General features: G+C 39.3%; 1 protein-coding gene across 3 annotated transcripts in view; it reads right to left on the bottom strand.

The window, feature by feature from the left end:
- The window catches only part of Cfap69 (cilia and flagella associated protein 69), a 77,128-nt gene extending 58,606 nt beyond the window's left edge, over positions 1 to 18,522 (bottom strand). The window contains exons 1-5 of one of the 3 annotated variants that reach the window (XM_031379969.1): positions 18,162 to 18,276; positions 17,299 to 17,464; positions 11,991 to 12,050; positions 3,885 to 3,950; positions 1,075 to 1,184 (exon numbers count right to left, since the gene is read on the bottom strand). In XM_031379969.1, coding sequence (XP_031235829.1) covers positions 1,075 to 1,184; positions 3,885 to 3,950; positions 11,991 to 12,035 — 221 coding nt within the window. In that variant the 5' untranslated portion in view covers positions 12,036 to 12,050; positions 17,299 to 17,464; positions 18,162 to 18,276. Of the gene's footprint in view, positions 1 to 1,074; positions 1,185 to 3,884; positions 3,951 to 11,990; positions 12,051 to 17,298; positions 17,465 to 18,161 lie in introns of those variants that run through there. The other 2 variants (XM_031379968.1, XM_031379970.1) reach the window with 2 other exon arrangements.
- Between the last annotated feature and the right edge of the window lie 3,668 nt (positions 18,523 to 22,190).

Raw genomic sequence — 22,190 nt, forward strand, 5'->3', positions numbered from 1 at the left:
TAGGTGGACTGGGCCTAGTGAAGTGTGAATATAGGTGGACTGGGCCTAGTGAAGTGTGAATATAGGTGAAAATTGGACATGTTAAAAAATTAATAATGTAAATAATTTACAAAGACAGGAAGGGAAGAGCATAGGTGAAAAGATCTGTAATGTTACACCAGGAGCCATCCTGCAGACACTGTATGGTGCAGACGCTGGAGGGAAGGCTGTGAGCCCAGTCCTCTAGAACCGGCACAGTTCCACACAAAAGAGCAGTATGTTATGTAGTCACTTAGCAACACAAAACTTCTAGTTTGTTTGAAAGCACTAGAGCAATAATTTGTTTCTTTGTATATAAATCTTCATTGAAAAGTAAGGCCAGACATAGGCATCTGGTTAATTATTTTTCACTATTTTATTATGATATCAAAGAATTAAATGTAAATGACTACAATTTTTTTATTTTATTGCTGCTAAATGTAAGAGTTTGAATGCATATATATATATATATATATATATATATATATATATATATATATATATATATATATACATATATACACATATACATACATACACACACCCTAATAGTGTCACTTTGCTATTTAACATATTAAATTGATAGATAAGTTTGGAAGATGATTAGGAACGAAGTCTCTTCTTCAGTCACTGACCTGAAAGTGGCTATTTAAACATTTATCTAGACATTTATCTAGACCAGCCACTATGTGGCAGCAAAGCAGCATTTATATGTATGCGCCTACATATACAAATATGTGTGTACATTTGATCTATATGTACATACTATATATGTACACACACATACATGGAGTTTCCAGAGTTGGTATACAAACTAAAATAAAGGAGCATAAGGCATAATAATTTCGTAACTCTTACCTCTAATTTATATTCCCATTTGTACCAAACATAATTTTTCTTCTTCATTCAAAAATGGCAAAATCAAATGAAACATGACATCCTGTCACCAACTTACTTAAATTTGCTTTTCATTATTTTGATACACTATATATCTAACATCTTTGTATATAAAATAAAGCATATAATACAAAGTAAAGCCAAAGAAAAACAACTTACCCACACAATTTTATGATGTCAGATGCAGGTTCTACAAACCTGGGCTGCTTTTCAATTTTTTCTGCACATAGATTCAGAATTTTAAATATCTGTGCCAAATCTCTTAGAGGCTTTAATATTTTTGTTAGGAAATAAAGTTATTAATTTTAAACACATTTCTTATAAGAATTTACCCCAGAAAGTTTACAAAATCCTATCTATTGTGTTAAGTATAAGTTTTATTTTAATGCATTTGAAGTCTAAAGAGAACAGTTTATAACTGTACTTTTAGCAACATTTTATTTTTCATCCCTTTATTTCAACCCAAATGCATAGAGATATAGATTAGTTCCTATTTTAATGTAATTTTTTCAGATGCAGTTTCTTCTAATTAGCATTAAAACTGTTTTAGATTTTATTTCACTCAAAGCTCACATAAAAGCAAAATGAACCTCTTCTAGAGCTTCAAATAATAACATTTTATTTTGCCTGTTTACAAAAAAACATGATTAATATAAAACCAAATTGCATTGATTTCTGCTTGATGGCTTAGGAGATGATTCTGCTTGTGACTTCAGGCTCTAGGATGAAGGCTATTGTCTCTAGCTTTGCTGCAGGAGCTTCTTAGGCTGGGAGGGGACATACCTCTGTTAACTTCAACTTCCTCTGAATTGAAGCATCCATTCCTATAAGGAGAAGAGGCTCATGTGACCTAGGAAGTAAACCTTACAAGTCTTGGAAAGCTGACATTTATGACCAGGGGAGCTGCATAAAAGTTTCAAGGATGTAGCTTTGTGAGCGCTCATTGTGATTAATGATGGAGAGTGCTGTTTAGTAATGCATCTTTCTCTGAGTCATCCATTTTCCTGTAAGTTATGCCAATGAAGTCAATAGTTCACTACATTAGACTTGGGTAGAACTGTTAACTTGGTTTTTCATCTGTGCCTTATCAGGGTTAAATAGGTCCTATTCATGTCTCCCCAAGAAAAATTATATAACATACTTGGTGCCTAAACAGGAACAGACATAAGCAAAGAAGAGTTGGAACAGAGCCCAGTGAACAATCCCGATAGGGGTTCTTTTCTCTCTGTAGTAGGGGTGGTGTGCCTCCTTGCTTCAGTGGTAGCTCCATACTCTGAGATGTGTGACAGGGCATGCAGCCAAGGTTGAGATGTCTCAGAATGGATTATCTCTGGAGGAATCCCAGTTTGGTCATCTTCTTTTATGTGATATGGGAATGGGGATTCTTTTGGTGACTGGAATTTAAAGCTTGAGCATGAAGACACTTTGACAACGGTTCAAAGACTAGAGACTGTATGGCAGTCCCCAAAAGACAGCAGGCTGTGGTGACCTCTGCATGCCCACTGTGTAAAAGAGGCAGACATGGCTGACTCCAAAGTCTTGTTTAAAGGAGGGGAAGGGGCAGAAAACTGTCGTCTTCCATGTTAGCCTCTGATATGGTGGTTAATTCCCACAGCACTCACTCAAAGCAGCTAGAAATGACAGGATTCAACCAGGAGGTATAAGTCATGACAAGGAGATGGAAGGGAAAGAGAGTGTGAGTTAGAGCTGTACTGGAAACCCCTTCATAGTGTCCATAAGATTAGAGCTTGGAAGAATACAACAGTGATGTGACAAGAGCAGATCATAAATGATCCATGATACCCCTCAGATATGACCTTTAATAGAGATGAAGGGAAAATCCACAACACAACACATAGTTTTTCTTTAGGTTTAGAGAGTTGGTAGCAAGTAGCTCTACTTCTGAATACCTTTTTAATAGGCTAGCTTTAGAGGTTGTAAAACTTCACAAAGTGATGAAGTATCACTTCCCAGGAAGCTGTTATGAGACTTTTCCTGGGAGATGTGCAGATTAGTTTACTTTAGATAGGTCACTGCTAACAGATTACAGGAATAGTTGTATGTAGTCTAGCTTAATGAGCCAGTGAGTTTGTTGTGACTAACTTGCAGAATTATATATGAGCAGTTGCTTAACAGGAGTGTAGATGACTCAAAGACAGCTGCAGCACTGAAGTGAGTCCTTTATCTTGAGTCATGACTCACAGACTCGTACCCCTGGAGTTTCTTGCAGTGTGCAGGCAGCTGTCCAGCTGGAGAGCTTCCCCTTCCCAGCAGTTGTGTATCTCTGATATAATCTTGGAGAGTGAGTACACGAATCTTGTAAGTTTCTGCTTTCTAAACCTTGGGAATCTCGCTTACTTCCTGGGCCTTAGCAACCTCTGTCCTTTCTCCAGGAGAGAATACTTCAATTAGAAGGAAAGTCTACACAACACTGCACCCCTTCGCCCAGCTCCTACATTTCTTCTATTCTCCTCTGCATTTTCCCCCAAGCCTTGAAAGGGGTGATATAGGTGCTCCATTAGTCTCCTTCCTCTGTGGCAGAGTATTAAGCAACTATGCCTGAGCAATAGTCAAGTCATCTCAGAAGCTGGATGGTTTACGAGTCAGAGATACGACACCCATTGCAAAGAGGAAGTTTTCGGGCCTGATTGACTGAGGCTGACAACAGAAGCAATCTCTAGGCTTAAAAGTTTAAAACATCCATCTATTGAATGAAAGAACATTCCATCTATTCAGCAGTAGCAATTACATCCCCTCTGAGACCTATGACCTCCTTAGTCATGGGCTTCCCACTTTTCTGTCAGTTCCAGATAGGGATCCCTTCTCTGATCCTTACAAACAAACAGGTAATAAACTTACATGGCTTGTGAGACTTTGTTACCATGACCATAGGAAGGGATCTAGTGTATTTTTTAGTGTTTCCAGAGGAATGAAATGAACATGAACATACCCATATATATAAAGGATACAAATCCATTCTGATAACAGTGAATCAGTTTCTTGATATAATTAAGTTGTTTTTCTTCTGAGACATCCTAAAACAAATGGTCTGTTAGTTCTTTTGTGCTATTAAGTTAAGATTTTGAAAAATTTATGTAGTTTATGGACACATGAAAGTAACTACATATGTATATATATATGTATACACACACATTTATATATAAATTTATATATTACATATATATATAAAATTTATATATTACATATATATATAAAACAAGTGGCCTATGCCTTCTGCAGGAGCAAAATATCAGTTTGTCTGCCCCTCTGAAGACCCACAATCTGAAGGCCTCCAGGAGATCTGCTCCACCCAGGGCAACAGGTAAGGGACTCTCCCAAGTAACCACAGCAGCTGGAACTCTGAGGAGTCCAGTAGACCTGAGACCCATCCCCTCCACTTGAACTCTACCTCCTTCCTGCTGGGGCAGATCATCAGCTTGTCTGTCCCCCTGAAGACCCCACAGTCTGAAGGCCTCCCAGGAGATCTGCTACAGCCAGGGCAACAGATCATCGGTGTACATGCCCCTCTGAAGACCCCACATTCTGAAGGCCTCCCAGGAGATCTGCTATAGCCAGGGCCACAAGGCTCCCAAGAGACTGGCAACAACCCAGGGACACAAGAGGCTGGCTCCACACACACACAGCCAGGCCAATTAACACCAGAGATAACCAGTTGGAAAGAGGCAAGCATAAGACCATAAGTAACAGAAGCCAATAAACTTTGGCACCATCAGAACCCAGTTCTCCCACCACAGCAACCCCTAAATATACCAACACACCTGAAAACCAGGATGCTGACCTAAAATCCTATCTCAAGATAATAGAGTCCTTTATGGAAGATATAAATAACTCACTGAAAGAAATACAAGAAAACACAGGTAAAGAGATAGAACCCCCTAAAGAGTAAACAAATAAATACCTTAAAGAAATACAGGAAAACAATCAAGCAGGTGAAGGAATTGAACAAAGCAGTTGAAGACCTAAAAATGGAAGTAGAAACAATAAAGAAAACACAAATAGAGGCAACCTGGAAATAGGAAACTTAGGAAAGAGGTCAGGAACTAAAGATGCAAGCATCAATAACAGAATACAAGAGATAGAAGAGAGAATCTCTGGTGTAGAAGATACCTTAGAAGATAGAGACACATTTGTCAAAGACAATTCAAAACATAAAAAACTAACCCAAAGCATCCAGGAAATTCAGGACACAATGAAAAGACCAAATCTAAGAATAATAGGAATAGAAGAGAGTAAAAATTTCCAGCTGAAAGGACCAGAAAATGTCTTCAACAAAATTATGGAAGAAAACTTTCTCAACCTAAAGAAAGAGGTGGTCATAAATGTACAAGAATCCTATAGAACATCAAATAGATTGGACCAGAATAGAAAATCCTCTCATCACTTAATAATCAAAACACTAAATGCACAGAACAGAGAAAGACTATTGAAAGCTGTAAGGGAAAAAGTCCAAGTAACATATAAAAGCAGACCTATCAGAATTACTCCAGACTTCTCAACAGAGACCCTAAAAGCCAGAAGGGCCTGGAGAGAGGTCATGCAGACCCTAAGAGAACTCAAACACCAGCTCAAGCTACTATAACTTGAAAAACTCTCAATCATCATGGATGGAGAAACCAAACTATACCACAACAAAACCAAATTTAAACAATATCTATCTACCAGTCCAACCCTACAGAGGTTTCTAGAAGGAAAACTCCAAGAGAAGGAGAGTAACTACACCAAAGAAAAAACAAGAAATTAATCATCTCACAACAAAACCAAAAGGAGAGAAGCACATACACATAATGTCACCTACAACAACAAACATAATATGAACTAAGAATCATGTGTCTTTAATATCTCTCAATATCAATGAAATCAATTCCCCCAATAAAAAGATATAAGCTAACAGACTTGATATGAAGCAGGATCCAGCATCTTGCTGCATACAAAAACACACTTCAATTACAAAAACAGATATTACCTCAGAGTAAAAGGCTGGAAAAAGTCTTCCAAGCAAATGATTTCAAAAAACAAGCCATTCTAATATCCAATAAAACAGACTTTCAACCAAAAGTTATCAAGCGAGATAGGGAAGAACACTTCATATTCATCAAAAGAAAAATCCATCAAGAGAAAGTCTCATTTCTGAACATCTATGCCCAAAATGCAAGTATACCCACATTTATAAAAGAAACTTTACTAGAGCTCAAAACATACATTGAACTCCACAAGATAATAGTGGTAGACTTTAACACCCAACTCTCATCAATGGACAGGTCATTGAAACAGAAACTAAATAGAGACACAATGAAACTATTACAGGATGTGAACCAAATGGACTTAACAGATACCTACAGACTATTTCACCCTAAAAGAAAAGAATATACCTTATCAGCATTTCATGGTACCTTCTCCAAAATTAGCCATATAATTGGTCACAAAAAAACTCAACAGATACAAAAAGATTAAAATAATCCCACGCATCCTATCAGATCATCACAGACTAAGGTTTGACTTCAATAACAACAAAAAACTAAAACAAACAGACAACCAAAAACCAAAACAAACAAACAAACAAAACCCCAGAGAACCCACATACCCATGGAAACTGAACAGTTCTCTATTCAGTGATAACTTGGTCAGGAAAGAAATAAAGACAAAAATTAAAGACTTCCTGGATTTAAGTGAAAATGATGACACAGCATACCTAAATTTATGGGACATATTAAAAACAGGGCTAAGAGGAAAAATCATAGCATTAAGTGCCTTGATAAAGAAATAAGAGAAATTCTACACTAGCAACTTTTGACATCATGTCTGAAAGCTTTAGAGCAAAAAGAAGCAAACACATCCAAGAGTAGTAGAAGGCAGGAAATAGTCAAACTCAGGGCCAAAATCAACCAAATAGAAACAAAGAGGATAGAAAGATTCAACAAAACCAAAAGCTTGTTCTTTGAGAAAATCAACAAGATAGATAAACCCCCAGCCAAACTAACTAAAGGGCATAGAGATAGTATTCAAATTACAGAAATGAAAAGGAAGACATAATAATGGAAACTGAGGAAAATTTAAAAATCATCAGATCCTACTACAAAAGCCTATACTCAACAAAACTGGACAATCTAAATAAAATGGATGATTTTCTAGACAGATACAATGTACCAAAGTAAAATAAAGAGCAGGTAAACTATCTAAACAGGCCCATATCCCCTAATGAAATAGAAGAAGTCATCAAAAACCTCCCAAACAAAAAAACACAAACAAACAAACAAACAAACAAAAACACCCAGGGCCAGATAGCTTTAGGATGGAATTTTACAGACCTTCAAAGAAGTGCTAATACCAACACTCCTCAAACTATTCCATAAAATAGAAACAGAAGGAAGACTACCTAATTCCTTATAGGAAGCCACAGTTTCTCAGATCCCTAATCACACAAAGAACAAAGAAAGAGAACTTCAGACCAATTTCGCTTATGATTGATGCAAAAATATTCAATAAAATTCTTGCAAACTGAATCTAAAAACACATCATAACCATCATTTGCCTTGATCAAGTAGGCTTCATCGCAGGGATGCAAGGTTGATTCAATATATGAAAATCCATTAATGTAATCCACTATATAAACAAATTCAAAGGGAAAAAAAGTCCCATGATCATATCATTAGATGTAGAAAAGGGATTTGACAAAATACAACACCCCTTCACGTTAAAAGAATTGGAGAACCTAAGAATTCAGGGCCCATACCTAAACATAATGAAAGCAATATACTGAAAACCAGTAGCCAATATCAAATTAAATGGAGATATGCTTGAAACAATGCCACTAAAATCAGGAATAAGACAAGGATGCCCACTCTCCCTGCATCTATTCAATACAGTACTCGAAGTTCTAGCTAGAGCAATAAGACAACAAAAGGAGATCAGGGAATACAAAGTGGCAAAGAAGAAGTCAAGGTATCACAATTTGCAGATGATATGATAGTATATACAGGGGACCCCAAAAATTCTATCAGAGAACTTCTACAGCTGATAAACTACTTCAGCCAAGTGGCTGGATATAAAATTAACTCAAACAAATCAGTAGCCTTCCTTTACACAAATGATAAATGGGCTGAGAAAGAAAATAGGGAAACAACACCCTTCATAATAGTCACAAATAATACAAAATATTATGAGGTAAATCTATAAAACAAATTAAAGATCTGTATGACAAGAACTTCAAGTCTCTCAAAGAAATCAAAGAAGACCTCAGAAAATGGAGAGATCTCCCATGCTCATGGATTGGTAAGATTAACTTAGTAAAAACGACCACCCTATCAAAAGCAATCTACAGATTCAACACAATCCCCATCGAAATTCCAACACAATTCTTCAAAGACATGGAAAGAGCAACTCTCAGTTTCATGTGGAAAAACAAAATACCCAGGATAATGAAAACAATTCTTAACAATAAAAGAACTTTTGGGGGAATCACCATCCCTGACCTAAAGCTGTACGTCAAAACAATAGTGATTTAAAAACTGCATAGTATTGGTACAGAAACAGACAGGTTGATCAATGGAATAAAATTAAAATCCAAAAATAAAACCACATATTTATGGACACTTGATTTTTGACAAAGAAGCCAAAAATACACAATGGAATAAAGAATCATCTTTGATAAATGGTGCTGGTGTAACTGACAGTTGGTATATGAAAAAATGAAAATAGATCCATATTTGTCACATAAAAACAGACACACTGGATCTAACAGAAGAGAAAATGGGAAAGAGCCTCGAGCTCTTTGGCATGGAGGGTGAGGAGGTAGTTCCTAAACAGAACTACAATGGCTCATGCTCTAAGATCAGTAATTGATAAATGGGACCTTATGAAAAGCTTCTATAAGGCAAAGGATATAGTCAATAAGACAAATTGGCAACCTACAGATTGAGAAATTAATCCCACATTCAATAGAGGGCCGATATCCAAAATACATAAAGAATTCAAGAAGCTAACCACCAAAAAACCCGAACAACCCAATCAAAAAATGGGGTATAGACAGAGAATTCATAACAGAAGAATCTCAAATGGCCTAGAAGCACTTAAAGAAATGTGGAGGATGTAGAGAAAGAGGAACACTCCCCCATTGCCAGTGGGGTTGGAAATTGGTACAACTACTCTGAAAATCAATCTGGAAATAGATCTACGTGAAGGCCCAGTTAAACTACTCCTGGGCATATACCCAAAATGTGCTTCACCATACCACAGGGGCACATGCTCCACTATATTCACAGCAGCCTTATCAATGATAGCTAGAAGCTGGAAAGAACACAAATGCTTCACAATGGAAAAATGGATACAGAAAATGTGGTTTCTATACAATGGAATACTATTCAGCTATTAAGAATGAGGACATCATCAGCTTTGCAAACAAATGGATGGAACTAGAAAATATCATCCTGAGTGAGGTAACTCATATTCAAAAGGACATGTATAGTATGTACTCACTAATAAGTGGATAATAGCCAAAAAAGTATAGAATACAATCCAAGTAGGTTAGCAAGCAGAAGGGCCCAAGTGAGGACTCTTCATGGGAGACAGGAGGAGGGAGGGACCTAGGTGGGAGCGAAGAAGGGGAAGGGAAAAAGGGAACATGATCAGGAATCATAGGGGACACTGAAGAGAAGCCTTGAGGGTCAGAAGAATAAATGGAAATATGCAACCTCGAGGGGGGGGAGGTGGAGGGACCCTCTAGAATGTACCAAAGACCAGGGAGTTGAGAGCCCCTCAGGACTCAAAGGGAAGGACCTTAGATGAAAGCCTAACAGTGTGGAGAGGGAACTTGGAGAGCCCATCTCCAGTAGAAAGGAGATCAAGTGGAGTGATGAACCCCATCACGCAGTCAAAAACTCTGACCTAGAATTGTTCCTGTCTAAAAGAACAGCAGAGACAAAAATGGAGAAGAGACTGAGGGAAAGGAGGTCCAATTTGGGACCAGCCCAATTTAGGACCCATCTTAAGGGGAGACTCCAAGGCCTGACTGATGCTATGATGTGCTTACAGACAGGAGCCTAGAATGGCTGTACTCCAAGAGGCCCAAAAAGCAGCTGATTGAGACAGTCACAGATACACCCAACCAATGGACAGAAGTCAGGGACCCCTGTGGTTGAATTAGGGAAAGGCTCGAAGAAGTTGAGGAGAAGAGCAACACCATAGGAAGACCAGCAGTCTCAAGTAACCTGGACCCCTGAGATCTCTCAGACACTGAGCCACCAACCAGGCAGCATACAACAGCTGGTCTGAGGCCCCAGACACATATATAGCAGAGGACTGCCTGGTCTGGCCTCAGTGAGAGAAGATGTGCCTAACCCTTGAGAGATTTGAGGCCCCAGTGGGGAGGCCTGGTGGGATAAGGTCAGGTAGAGGATGGTGGGGGTGGGTGAGGGGTACATCCTTTTGGAGACAGTGGGGAGAAGGAACTGTGGGAGAGTGAACGGGGAGGGGGTAACAACTGGACTGTAAAAAAATAAAAGCAATAAAAAAATCAAATGTATCTGTGGGCACCATATCACATAAAGAAAAGAGAACAAGCAAGGCTGAATACAAGGGGTTAAGAAGAACTGAGTGCAGCAATGGATGGGAGTCATCAAAGACAAAGTAGAGAAAACCGTTTTTCTAGTAATGAGTTCTTTCTGTTTTGGTGATGGATAAATGCAAAAATACACTAGAAACAAAATTTTATGTGAAGCCTCACAGCTTCTGTTCTGAATGTTAATTCTACTGTATAAGAGTTCAGTGAATCCTATAAACTTTGGGTACAGTTAATAAACATCTAAACACTAATGTGCTTTCAAACTCTTGTGTTTAACAAAAACAAAACCCCAAACCACGGCATGTGTTCTTTCCATTTCATCTTACATTCACCCATTGTGTGTGTGTGTGTGTGTGTGCGCGCGCACGCACGTGTGTGTGTGTGTGTGTGTGTGTGTGTGTGTGTGTGTGCTTTCGATGGCACACATAAGGACATCTGTGGACAATATTCAGTGGTTTGTTCTCTCCCTCCACCATGTGAGTTCTAAGGACTGAACTCAAATAGTAAGGCTTGGTAGCAATTGCCTTTACCCACTGAGCTATCTTGTCTGCTTCTAGCCCCCTCAATTTAAACTGTTCATGAAAAGCACTGGCATCATCTATATTTTCCACTCTGCTTTAAAACAAAAACAAATAACCCTCATAGTTATTTTTATTTTTTTTAATGCAGGTATATTTGCAATTCAAACATTTGAAATTCACAAAAGACAGTTATCAAAAGATAAATTATTCTTAGTGGTTTTTCTTTCTTCTCTATAAAGAAGTAGAGCCTAAAAATGTTAAAGTAATAGCTAAATGTTTGTGTTTACTAATCATAGTATGTCACTTTGTTTTGGAGGCTATCTTTGAGTCAATAGATTTCCTACTTACTGAAAATGTGCATTCACCTTTGAAAATGACTATATGTCGTTCCATATTAGGTGCTGTCTCTGAGGCTGTTATCAATAGTTGGGTAACATCAGGAAAATACTGTGTATGACCATGTACGTAAACACAATTATGTTTTCCCATTATAGTTCTAAGTCTTCTTAAATAAGAAGTATTACTTTCTTTGTACTATCATCATCTTTATTAGGACAAATCATCTATCTTTCTATCTATCTATATATATATATATCTGTTTACATGTCTGACTCATATTATATATCTTATATTAGTCCCCTTGCTACTATGTCTTTTTTCCAGTTGTATTTGGCAAGAATTATTGACAAGATAGATCACTCTTTCTCTAGTCTTGAAATATTAACCTATCATAGAGAGTCCTTCTTTTACTCTTGCAGATCTTTGACTATAGCCAACATGGATGGGTTGGACCCTCTTATGAAAATAAATTGTTTCTCATACTAAATCCAAATTCTTTGAACATAGAACGGACACTGTAGGAAAAGTTTTCACCAAAGAGAAATAAACACAGAATACATCAGAGGGAATGCTTATTACTGTTCATGGAAATACAGTTTTCTAAGCGATATAGCAAGAGCATCTCAAAAGTTACTCACCTTATCATCCTCTTCAAGAAGTTTGAGGATACGATTAAGGTCCATAGGCTTGAAAACACCCTGAAAACACACAGCTCTTATTATTCCACAGCATGAGGCTGAAGAAATTAAGTCAAGCACACACATGACCACACCCACCTTCCTATCCCCTCCCACAACCTCACACAGACGTTCTTTGAAAATTTCATAGATGTATATAATGCATCTTAATCATATGTGCACCCACTCCCTCTCTCCACCTTCGTGACCTCTCCCCCTTTTCCCCACTGTATCTTCCTTCCTGCTTCCATGTCTTTTTATTTTTTTTAACATTCCGAGTCAAATTAAAGCTACTCATATGTACACAGCTATTAGGATAACAAATCTGGCATGGACAACCTGTCAGTGTCCACCCTCAAAGAAAAGAGACTCTCAGTTCCATAGCAGCCATAGATTTTTAAAGCTCCTTAGGCATGACTGGGGCCTTGGAAGCCATGCCAATTGTTAAATATAAGTATTAAACTGTTATTTTAACCATTAACAAATAGTTTGGTAAACAGAATTTTGCCTTTGGAGATACAGTTTTAACAGTGTCTGCCAGCTGTGCTTACTTGTACTTTCTTTCTCTTTTTCTGCTGTTTCTTTTCCAGATTTTATGGATTCAGATATAGATACAGACAAACATTATTTGTGTTATAATTTCTGAATAACGTAACTGTCTCCAAGAGGCAGCAGTAGATGGAAACATGCAGCAACCCTCAGCCAAACATCAGGTGGTGCTCAGGAAGTCTTGTGGAAGAGTGGAGGACAGAAATAAGCAAGCCAGAGAGGTCAAGGACACCACAGGATTTAGAGTCAATTTATCTGGGACCATGGAGGAATCACAGAGACTGAACTACCAACCAAAGAGCATGCAGGGGGTGAACCTAGGCCCCCTACACATTTGTAGCAAATATGCACCTTGGTCTTCAAGTGGCTCCTGCAACAACTGGAGTCTCTGATTCTGTTGCCTGCCATTGGATCTCCTTCCCCTACCTGGACTGCCTGGTTGGGCCTCAGTGGGAGAGGATGTGCTTAGTTCTGCTGGGACTAGATGTCCTAGAGTGGGGTGGTACCCAATGGGGCTTTCCCTTCTTTGAAGAGAATGGGAAGTGGTAATGGGGGGAGGGATTGGTGAGGGTAGGACTTGGAGGGGGGCTGCAGTCAGGATGTAAACTGAATAACTAAATGAAAAAGAAACAAAGACACCCAGGAGGTTGAGTTTGCAGGATTAGTAAGTGATGGGATGCTGAGTAGGGAAGAAGGAAAAAGATGAGTGTCTGCCTTGAGGAATGACATGAGACACAGTGCTGGGAAGAGGTTTGTGCTAGGGCTGAGGATGAGCTCTTTCACAAGTTTCCAGTCATGCCATGCCTACTAAGGACCCCATTTCCCACTCTGAATAACAAAGCTTATCATATTTTAGCTGCAGAATGGTATGAGGATCCAGACACCTGATGAAACCTGGGCCCAGGCTTCTGAATCATGGGCTCAATGTAGTAACCAAAGGTTTAGGGTAAATTAGACAACTAATCACAACCACAAAGTTGATGTACACACTAACTGTTCTAGGTGCTAATGACATGAAAATGAAAAATGCAAAATCTGCTTCCATAAACAATATTCTATGGGGAACATTAAATCAGCAAATTCTACAGTACAGAGTAAGAGGACAATGTTCTGGAGAAAATTAAATGGTTATAAAGTACTGGTTTGTGTGAAAGGTATAATTTCATACCCAGTAGTCAGTGAAGGGCTGACTCACAGAAAGGGTACCATTTCAGTAAAATGTTAGAGGAGGTAAGGGAATAACCCATGAATAAAGCAAGGTTAATGTCCATGCAGTGGGCACAGAGCATGCAAAGGCCTAGGGCCTGGAGCACTTGGCAAACTTGAGAAACCAGAAGGTTAGAGTGACTGAACCTAGCTTGTAAAGCTCTGGACTTAAGTTTCTACTCTGAACCCAGAGTAAAGGAGCGCAGGGAAAGGCACGTAACTAGGTTTCTGTCCATAAGGAAGACATAATCTAATGGAAAGCATCTAAAATGAAGCAATGATTAACATAAACTAGCCTATAATTAGGTAAGAAGTGGCATGATTCAAAGCTAAAACTATTCCTGCAGAGATAGATAAATAAGGATGAAAATAAACAGGAAATGTATCCTGTCTGAGGAGATGCAGTCCCTGAAGATAGGCTGAGACTAGAGAAATATACAAGAAGAGAAGCAGCCATGCATTCTAACTACGTAATACCACCTCCTACAAATTGTAATACCTACCATTTGTTTGGTATTGGACTGGGTATTACACTAAAAATGCTGCAGAAAAAGACCAGTAAGATTCTGTCCTCATGGAGATGAAGTTAAGCAGAGCATCAGATCCAGATAGAAAAATAGAACAGGGACACCCAGGGCCAGCACTGGGCTTAGACAGCACCAGGTCAGTGATACAGGTGCTTTAGGGGGACTTCAGGGCATACTCTAGGGTCTCATGCTGGAGATTATAGCAGAGGAGATGTGCAATAGGGCCCAGATATGCATAGTGGTCCCAAAAGTTTTCCCAGAAGGCTGTGAAGGTCATCTAGGGGTGGGGGAACACTTATCAAATACAGGCTGCTTTTATAAATAGGGGAAAAGCTAGAGACATTAAGTCATTTAAAAGGCAATCTTATTAGATATGGGAAGCAACAGTATCTTGAATGGAACTGAACATGTTCTAGGGGAAGTATAACAAAGTGTGAAATGCTGTCTAAAGACAATAGATTGGGCAGAGAAGAAATGTGAACCAATACACAGGCCAAAAGGTCTGAGAGTTTGGGTCCTATGGCGTCTGTGGTCAGGAAAGAGGAAAGGAGAGCAAGCAGGTCTTTGGAAGCCCCACTTGGAGCCTCTTACTTTTCTTTTCTTTTCTTTTTTTCTTATTCTTTTTTTTTTTTTTTTTTTAAACATAATACTACCTGATCTAGTTGGGGGAGGGCTGGAATTTTGTTTCCTTCCTATTGTTCTATAATATGAAACACAGGAAACTATTTCTGTCAACCTTTCCAGGAATTAGTTATGAAACTACTTTGTTTATGCCATCCTCCTGCTGTAATCCACTAAGAGTTGCTACTCAGATTGGGAAATGGGCCCCTCCACTAACAGCATCAGCATTCTCTGACCATCTTGTAGGAAATGAGAACATGAAATTCCACCCCCAATCTGCATTTCTGTAAGATCCCCATGATCTTTATGCACACACTGGGTTTGGGAAGCTCTTTAGAATACAGGAGGTTGTTAGAGGCAGATCTGAAACAGACCAAGAGTAACCAATTAGATGCTCATGATTTCCACTGGTTCAATGAAAACTGCATTGCTACGTGTATCCGCTTTCTTAGAAAATAAGGACTTCACCTCTAGTGCCTAATGTCCTTATCTTCTTGAACAGAGATAAGGGTCCTGGGACTATTTCTAGAAAAGCAACCTCACAACACCAGATCTAATAAAGGTTTAGCTACCCTGTCAACATAATCAGGGTTTATTAAGAACAAAAATAGAAAAACTCGTGATTAGAGCCATCAATATGTGTGATCCTTACAATATGTGTGATGAGCATGGTGCTAAATGAGTCACAAATCGTTCTTAAAATAATTTAGGAGAAAGGCAGTTACAAATCTCTTTCACAGGTGAAGAACACAACTTAGAAAAGGGGAGCAACTTCACCAAATAAAATAAATAAAAATTGATCATGGGCTGGACTTAGGCCCCCTGCACGTATGTAGCAGTTTGGATTTCATGCAGGTCCCCCAACAACTGGAGCAGGGGCAAGGGGTTGTCCCTGACTGCTACCTGCCTGCAGATCCTGTTTCCCTAACTGAACTGCCTCATCTGGCATCAGTGGGAGAGGGCTGTGCCTACTTCTGCAGAGATTTGATGTGCAGGGTGGGTGGGTTGATACCTGGGGCTAGGGGTTTGGGGGTGAGCAGGCTTCTCCTCAGAGAAGGATGGGAGAAGGAGCTGTGGGGAGAACTGAGAGGGAGGCTGCGATAAGGATGTAAAGAGAATAAATAAATAAATAAATAAATAAATAAATAAATGGGGGAAAAACCTAATCACTAAATTTTAGTACGATTCTATTATTTGGAAATCTAAAAAATGATAGTTTTCATAAAGCTTTAATAATCATTATTGTAGGCAGAGTCAAAATTCTTATAAAAATAAGGTTAGAATGCTCAAGTAGAACATCTATGAAAATCACAACAAAGACATCACAACATTCAAAATACTCATGCTAGGGTGACTTGAATGCTTCAAAATTAGGTCTATAATAAAGTAACCCTTAGAAGCATATGTAGGAAAAATAGCATCTTTATAGCAGAAAATCTTTAGCTGCTACTTTTAAAATTTCAGATACTCCATGAGTTTTAATGACAAATAAATATCCCAAGGTTTAGTTGCCTCCCAAAATAAAGAAAAATAAAACTTAAATATCTCAGTATATGGGACACTATATATACTCTTTTTTATGTTTAAGCTCTACAGAGTCTTTACAACTGACATTTTTAAACGGTGTTTATGTTTATATTTACTTTGTATAGGGAGGAGGGTGTGGAGGTGAGAGAACATATTGAGGAGTCAGTTATTCCCTTCGAACATGGATTCTTGGGTATGGAAGCCAGGCTATCTATCACCCATATCCACTGAGCAGTCTCCAGGCCCTCACTAAGCAGAACACAATGAGCATCAGTGCTATCATAATCTCCATCTTAATTTCCACTATTATCTCCACGTGGCTTTGATTTCATAGCTGGTGATGTAGTTTAGCTGTCTCTTGAATAGAAGCAAAAGTGGAATGCTTTAAATGGACTGGAGATATTAAGTGTCCAAAGGTCTTTCTCCGATGACTTGGAACAGAGGGCTAATGGTTATTACTAGGAACACCAGGCCAGCCAGTGAGTAAAGGAACTGAATGGCTACAGTTAATTCCTAGTGGATTTAAAAGCACTTATTTGTAAAAGCAACTGCAAACAAAACATCCAAGAGGAATGAGAGATCACTGAGATTTCTCCTAATTCTGAATTTTTTTCCATCCCATTTATTTAGGAAATTGTCTTTTTATTCTCCCAGTACTTTCTGAAAATATAAGTACTCATAGAAGGAGAGAGAGGAACCACAAGACACATACAGCTACGTTACTTCCTATGTCACGGACTTTTTTTTTCTTTTGCAATAATCCACTGAAGGTATTTCTTTAAACCCATTTGTCTTTGTCATGTAATCTTTGCCCAAAGAAAAATGAGAGCCAAACTCACCTACTTCTTAGTATACTGGCAATGCTGAGCTGCCTTGTAGCCCAGAGAGTGGAAAGCTGTGATCGCGTACACTTCTCCGATCTTGTAAAGGAATAACTCCACAAAACTGATTAGGTAAATTCCCCTGGCATTCCCTCTTTATGTAAAAGTACTGTTGCTCCGCGGGCTGTTGCAGAAATGTGTGAGTGCCCTCTGAGAGCACAACCCAATTCCCACAGAAGTAGTCCCAGCCAACTGACTGCTCCCAAGTAACTCTCCAAGGCTCCAGGATGTGGACACAGGAGACAGAGTTCCTGACGCAGCTTGGGAGCTGTGACACCTCAATGCGAATTCCCATAGTGGCCCCCACACCATTAGTGTAGGGGCAAGGCAGAGAGGTTCCTCAACCCAACTTTTATAAATAATCTTTACATTTATAACAATAGCAAACCCGAAACCAAATAATAAACACAACAAAGAAAATTGTGCCCAGCTCTCCAAACAGCATCTGTCCTACCAGTGCATACAAGCTTCAGTAGCAGGCAATTTAGCAAGAGATAAGCCCAGGGAACGCCACTTTATAATGGATCGATAGACAAAAACCCACCACAGAGATCTAGTTATCAAATCAATGCCACTTCCTTTCGTGGCCACATTTCAAAGAGCAGTTTTTTCTCCTTATGAAAACCACGCAGCTAGAGTCCCCAGACAAGTTGGTTGACGACATCCAGCCCCCCTTTACTAGCCGCAAGGCCTCCAGGGACCAGCTGGGCTATCATTATCTCCATCCCACAGGCTCCCAAGTCTCACTTTGGTCCTCATTCTACCCGGTTGCCCCGGAGCTTCACGCCCCTCTCCACTCCTGCTGCACAGCCCCGCCGTACCTGCATCTCCTCATTCGGGATCGCCACCCCAAACACCGGGATTGTGCGGGGACTGCCGGTCTTCCTCCTGCCGCCCGCCTCGGCGGCGTCGGCCGTCGTAGCCAAGGCCTCCGCGGTGGACATGGCTCAGCGTAGGAGCCTGAGGTCCTAGGTGCGTCCGCAGCCACGGAACCCACGAGCCCTGGCAGAAAACACACTACGCAACCTAAGCTAGGGAGGAGAAAGACCTCGAAAGTCCGGTCGTGACCCCCGCCACTGCAACATAGTGGACATCCAACTGCAGTTACTACCCACGGCAGGACCAAGGCACCCAGCGCACTCTAGTTGCTAACACAAGCCCGAGCGTTGCTAGGGGCGGGGACTACGGAAGCTGGGAGAGCCAAACTTCACCAAAGGAGAGTCTGCGGGTGTGCGGCGCGGGAAACAAAGGAGACGGGTGTCTGACATCGCAGTATGCGCCTAGTGTTCCAGTCTTGTAGCGATGGCGATAAGTACCTGTGTGGGCGGAGGAGTAAGAGCTGGAGGTGAGATGCATTCTGAGGGATGTGATTGGCATAATGTTGAAAGCCGAGCACTTTACCCTTTCTCCAGAGATAGGACCAGTCAGTGTAGCTTAATATCCCAGGTTTTTATCTTTTTTTGTACTTTAATGGCCTAACTGGACAGTTAGACAAACAAATAAGGCATCGTACAGACCTTCGAAAATCGTTCGAGCAGTAGAATGGTGGGTGTCTAGTATGGCCTGGAGTGGAAAGTTCACATCTTGCAACCAGAGAAAAACACTGAAATTCTTCATGGGATTGCGTTCTCCTACTTGGCAAATCAACAATCCAGCTTTGTAATTGTTTTTTCTACGATGGCATATATTTTATCAATTAGTAGGTTGAGAAGCGATAGGGATGGAAGTTCTCAAGCACTTCATACTCAGTCACCTTGTGATCTCTTGACAGAGTACAAACTGCATGCCACCATCTTCAGAAGGCTTTCTATGAAAACAGCCTGGCCTGATCTTTCCTAGGAAATCTGCATTTCTTCTGTTGTTTTGAATGCCATGCTGTGTGTCGTGCTTTTTTGTTTTGTTTTGTTTGGTGCTCACTGTATAGTTAGTGGTATTTATTGATGAAGCAGCCCAACCATGTTATGCTACTGAGACTAAGGCAATGAAAGGAGATTTGTACATAGCCACTGATTTGCTCACTTGGTGAGCAAGGGTGTGGATGTGTGTTGCCAACCTCTGAAATGCTGGGGATGCAGGTAGGTATGGTGTGAACACCTCGTCTGGCTTCAGTTTGCCTTTATAGTGCGTTCTCACATGATGCTGATGTAGTTGGTCTAAAGCCCATACATAATCTTGGCCCTTCTAGTCAATAATCATAGTAAGTACTCAAAAAGTGTTCATTAAAATGTGAAGGGTTAGATTTTGATTTAAGGTAAAATGAAAGCATTCTGTAAATTATCTAGATTACGCATTCTAGATCCTTGCTACTCAAAGTGGTTTTCATGGAATTCCTAACTGTGTAGCCATTAGAAGCTCATCAGGAATGCAAAATTCTGGACCTCCTGGTGTAAATACTGAATCAGAATGCCCATTTTAACAAGTATACATATAAAAACTGAGAAGCTCATGATGTGTGTATTTTTGTTGTTGTTGTTATTCTTTTGGAACACTTTTACCAAAGTTAGCCATCCAAAAAAAAAAACAAAGGAACAACTGGCTCAATTTGCCAATTGACATGGTGACAGTTGTTTTATTGCATTTTCTCCCTAGAAGTGTACAAGGATTAAGTTTTTAAGAGCTTTGACTGTTTAAATGTGTAGATTTAATTTTAATTACTATTCATTGATCCTTGTTTATGATAATTCAGGTGAATACAGATGGATAAAAGGATTAATGACTATTGAGATGTCCAATTACTTCAATAAAAGATCAATTAATAGTAGAGAACCATGAGAAATAAGGTCTACCTAGAGAATAGGAATGTTTCAATATATTGGCTGTTCTGCAGAATGTAACATCATGAAGATTTGAATTAGAGATTCTTAGAAGCACTTATAGATGTAAAACAAAATTTTCATATATCAACCTAAATACAATTTGTACATTTAGAAGTAATGAAGTTAAATGAAGACTTACATAAGCAAATTCAATATTAATGTAATTCTTTCCAATTTTTTTGGCCTGCCTCATTACTAAGTTAGCAATATTGCACTTGTTCATTATCATGAATTAAGAACATTCTGTAAGTATTTTAAGTTACATATGAATTTAATTCTATCTAAATGAATGCCGTTTGTCCTAAATGTCCAAAGATTATTACCTGCTGAGACAAAGTAGTTTGTTTTAGAGAACTTTCACAGCATTATATTAAATATTATTAATATAGTAGGTTAGCTTTTGGGGAAATTTCTAGAAGAATAATGCTGGAATTTAATTTACTCATGTGCTTTAAACAGTCTTTCATATTGACTTAGAGTTGCCAGCCTACAAAGCAATCACCTCTGACAGACCGCTCATGGAAATGTACACATAATAAATGGGACAGAGAAGACTAGTACAGCAGCCACCCGTGAAGTCAGCTGCTCAAATCAAGTGTAGCCGCAGTAATTCAGATTGCAGTTAGAAGCCAGGGGAATTGTTCATATGTGGAAGACAAATGAAGTATGCAGTCACGGAGGAAATGAATTTACAAACACCAGACCAAAAAAAAAAAAAAAAAGCAAAAACAAACAAAAGACCTGCTTCCCCCAGATCAGCTCTTTAGCTTTTGACACAGGAGTATCTCTATGAAGTGAAAATGTGAAAATGTTCCTGAAGATTTAGAACTTTCAGCTATGTACTGAGCTTACATGGTGAAGGGCAGAATGAAAGCCCCTAGATACAGGTCTCTACTGTAAAGTAGGATTCACTAGACACGGTTATTGCAGTCACATCAAACTGTATAAATAACTTTACTTGTTTTCATTCCATAGTCCTTGCATTTGTGACTGAAGTCTGTAGTAACAAATGCCATGGATCAGGTAGCTTAAAAAACAAAGATTTCACTGGGTGGCACACACCTTTAATCCCAGCACTTGGGAGGCAGAGACAGGCAGATTTCTGAGTTCGAGGCCAGCCTGGTCTACAGAGTGAGTTCCAGGATAGCCAGGACTACACAGAGAAACCCTGTCTCGGGTGGGGGCGGGGGGAAGATTTTCTAACAGTCTTGGAGGCAGGAAAATAAAGACCAAGGCTTCATGTAGAGTTTTTTTCTTGGCTTGCTATTTTCTTCCTTTTACTTCACGTGCCTTTCCTTCTATCCATGTCTGTTCTCTACTCAAAAGGCTGTCAGTCATATTGGACTAAGACTCACCCATTTGATCATACCCCAATGATCTCTTTAGGCCACTCTCCAAATACAGTCATTTTTTTGAGGTGGTTGGGGATTAGGACTTACCATACAAGTTTTGGAAGACAATTCAGTCCATAGTAAATCTCGCCATCTTTTAAGTTAAAATAAGGACTCTTATTATTCTGTTTCTCCTGCTCTGCTGTGTGTATGGGACCCTTCCACATGAAGCAGTGTGACAATGGTGGTGGCAGCACACTAGCAACTCCTCCCTAGGAGGACAAGACAGCTCTGGGCCACTGGCCAGGAAGCAAGGCAAGAAGGGAAGACAGTGATGGTGAGCGATGTGACGTCAGGCAGGAAGAAATAGGCACAGAAGAGAGGAAAGGTATGATTTTTTGTAGAAATGAGTTGTGTCTCTTTAAATAACTGCTATAGAAGAAACTGTATTAGACACCAGACACTTAGCAACACATAACACTATATTTCTATCTTACAAAATAGCTTAAGTATTGTAGGTATCCTCATGTAAAAAATGTTCAATAAAATGAAATAATCGTCATTAAATAGAATTTTCCTAAATGACTTCTGTGAAAACAAAGAATCCCCTACCCCAGTAAAGCTATCAGTCAGATTGCTTTCTGGATGTCCTTTTAAAAGCAAAGGCCAAGATATTAGATGGAACATTAAAATTGTTCAGTAA

This window comes from Mastomys coucha, unplaced genomic scaffold (genome assembly GCF_008632895.1).
Source record: "Mastomys coucha isolate ucsf_1 unplaced genomic scaffold, UCSF_Mcou_1 pScaffold19, whole genome shotgun sequence".
NCBI lineage: Eukaryota > Metazoa > Chordata > Mammalia > Rodentia > Muridae > Mastomys > Mastomys coucha.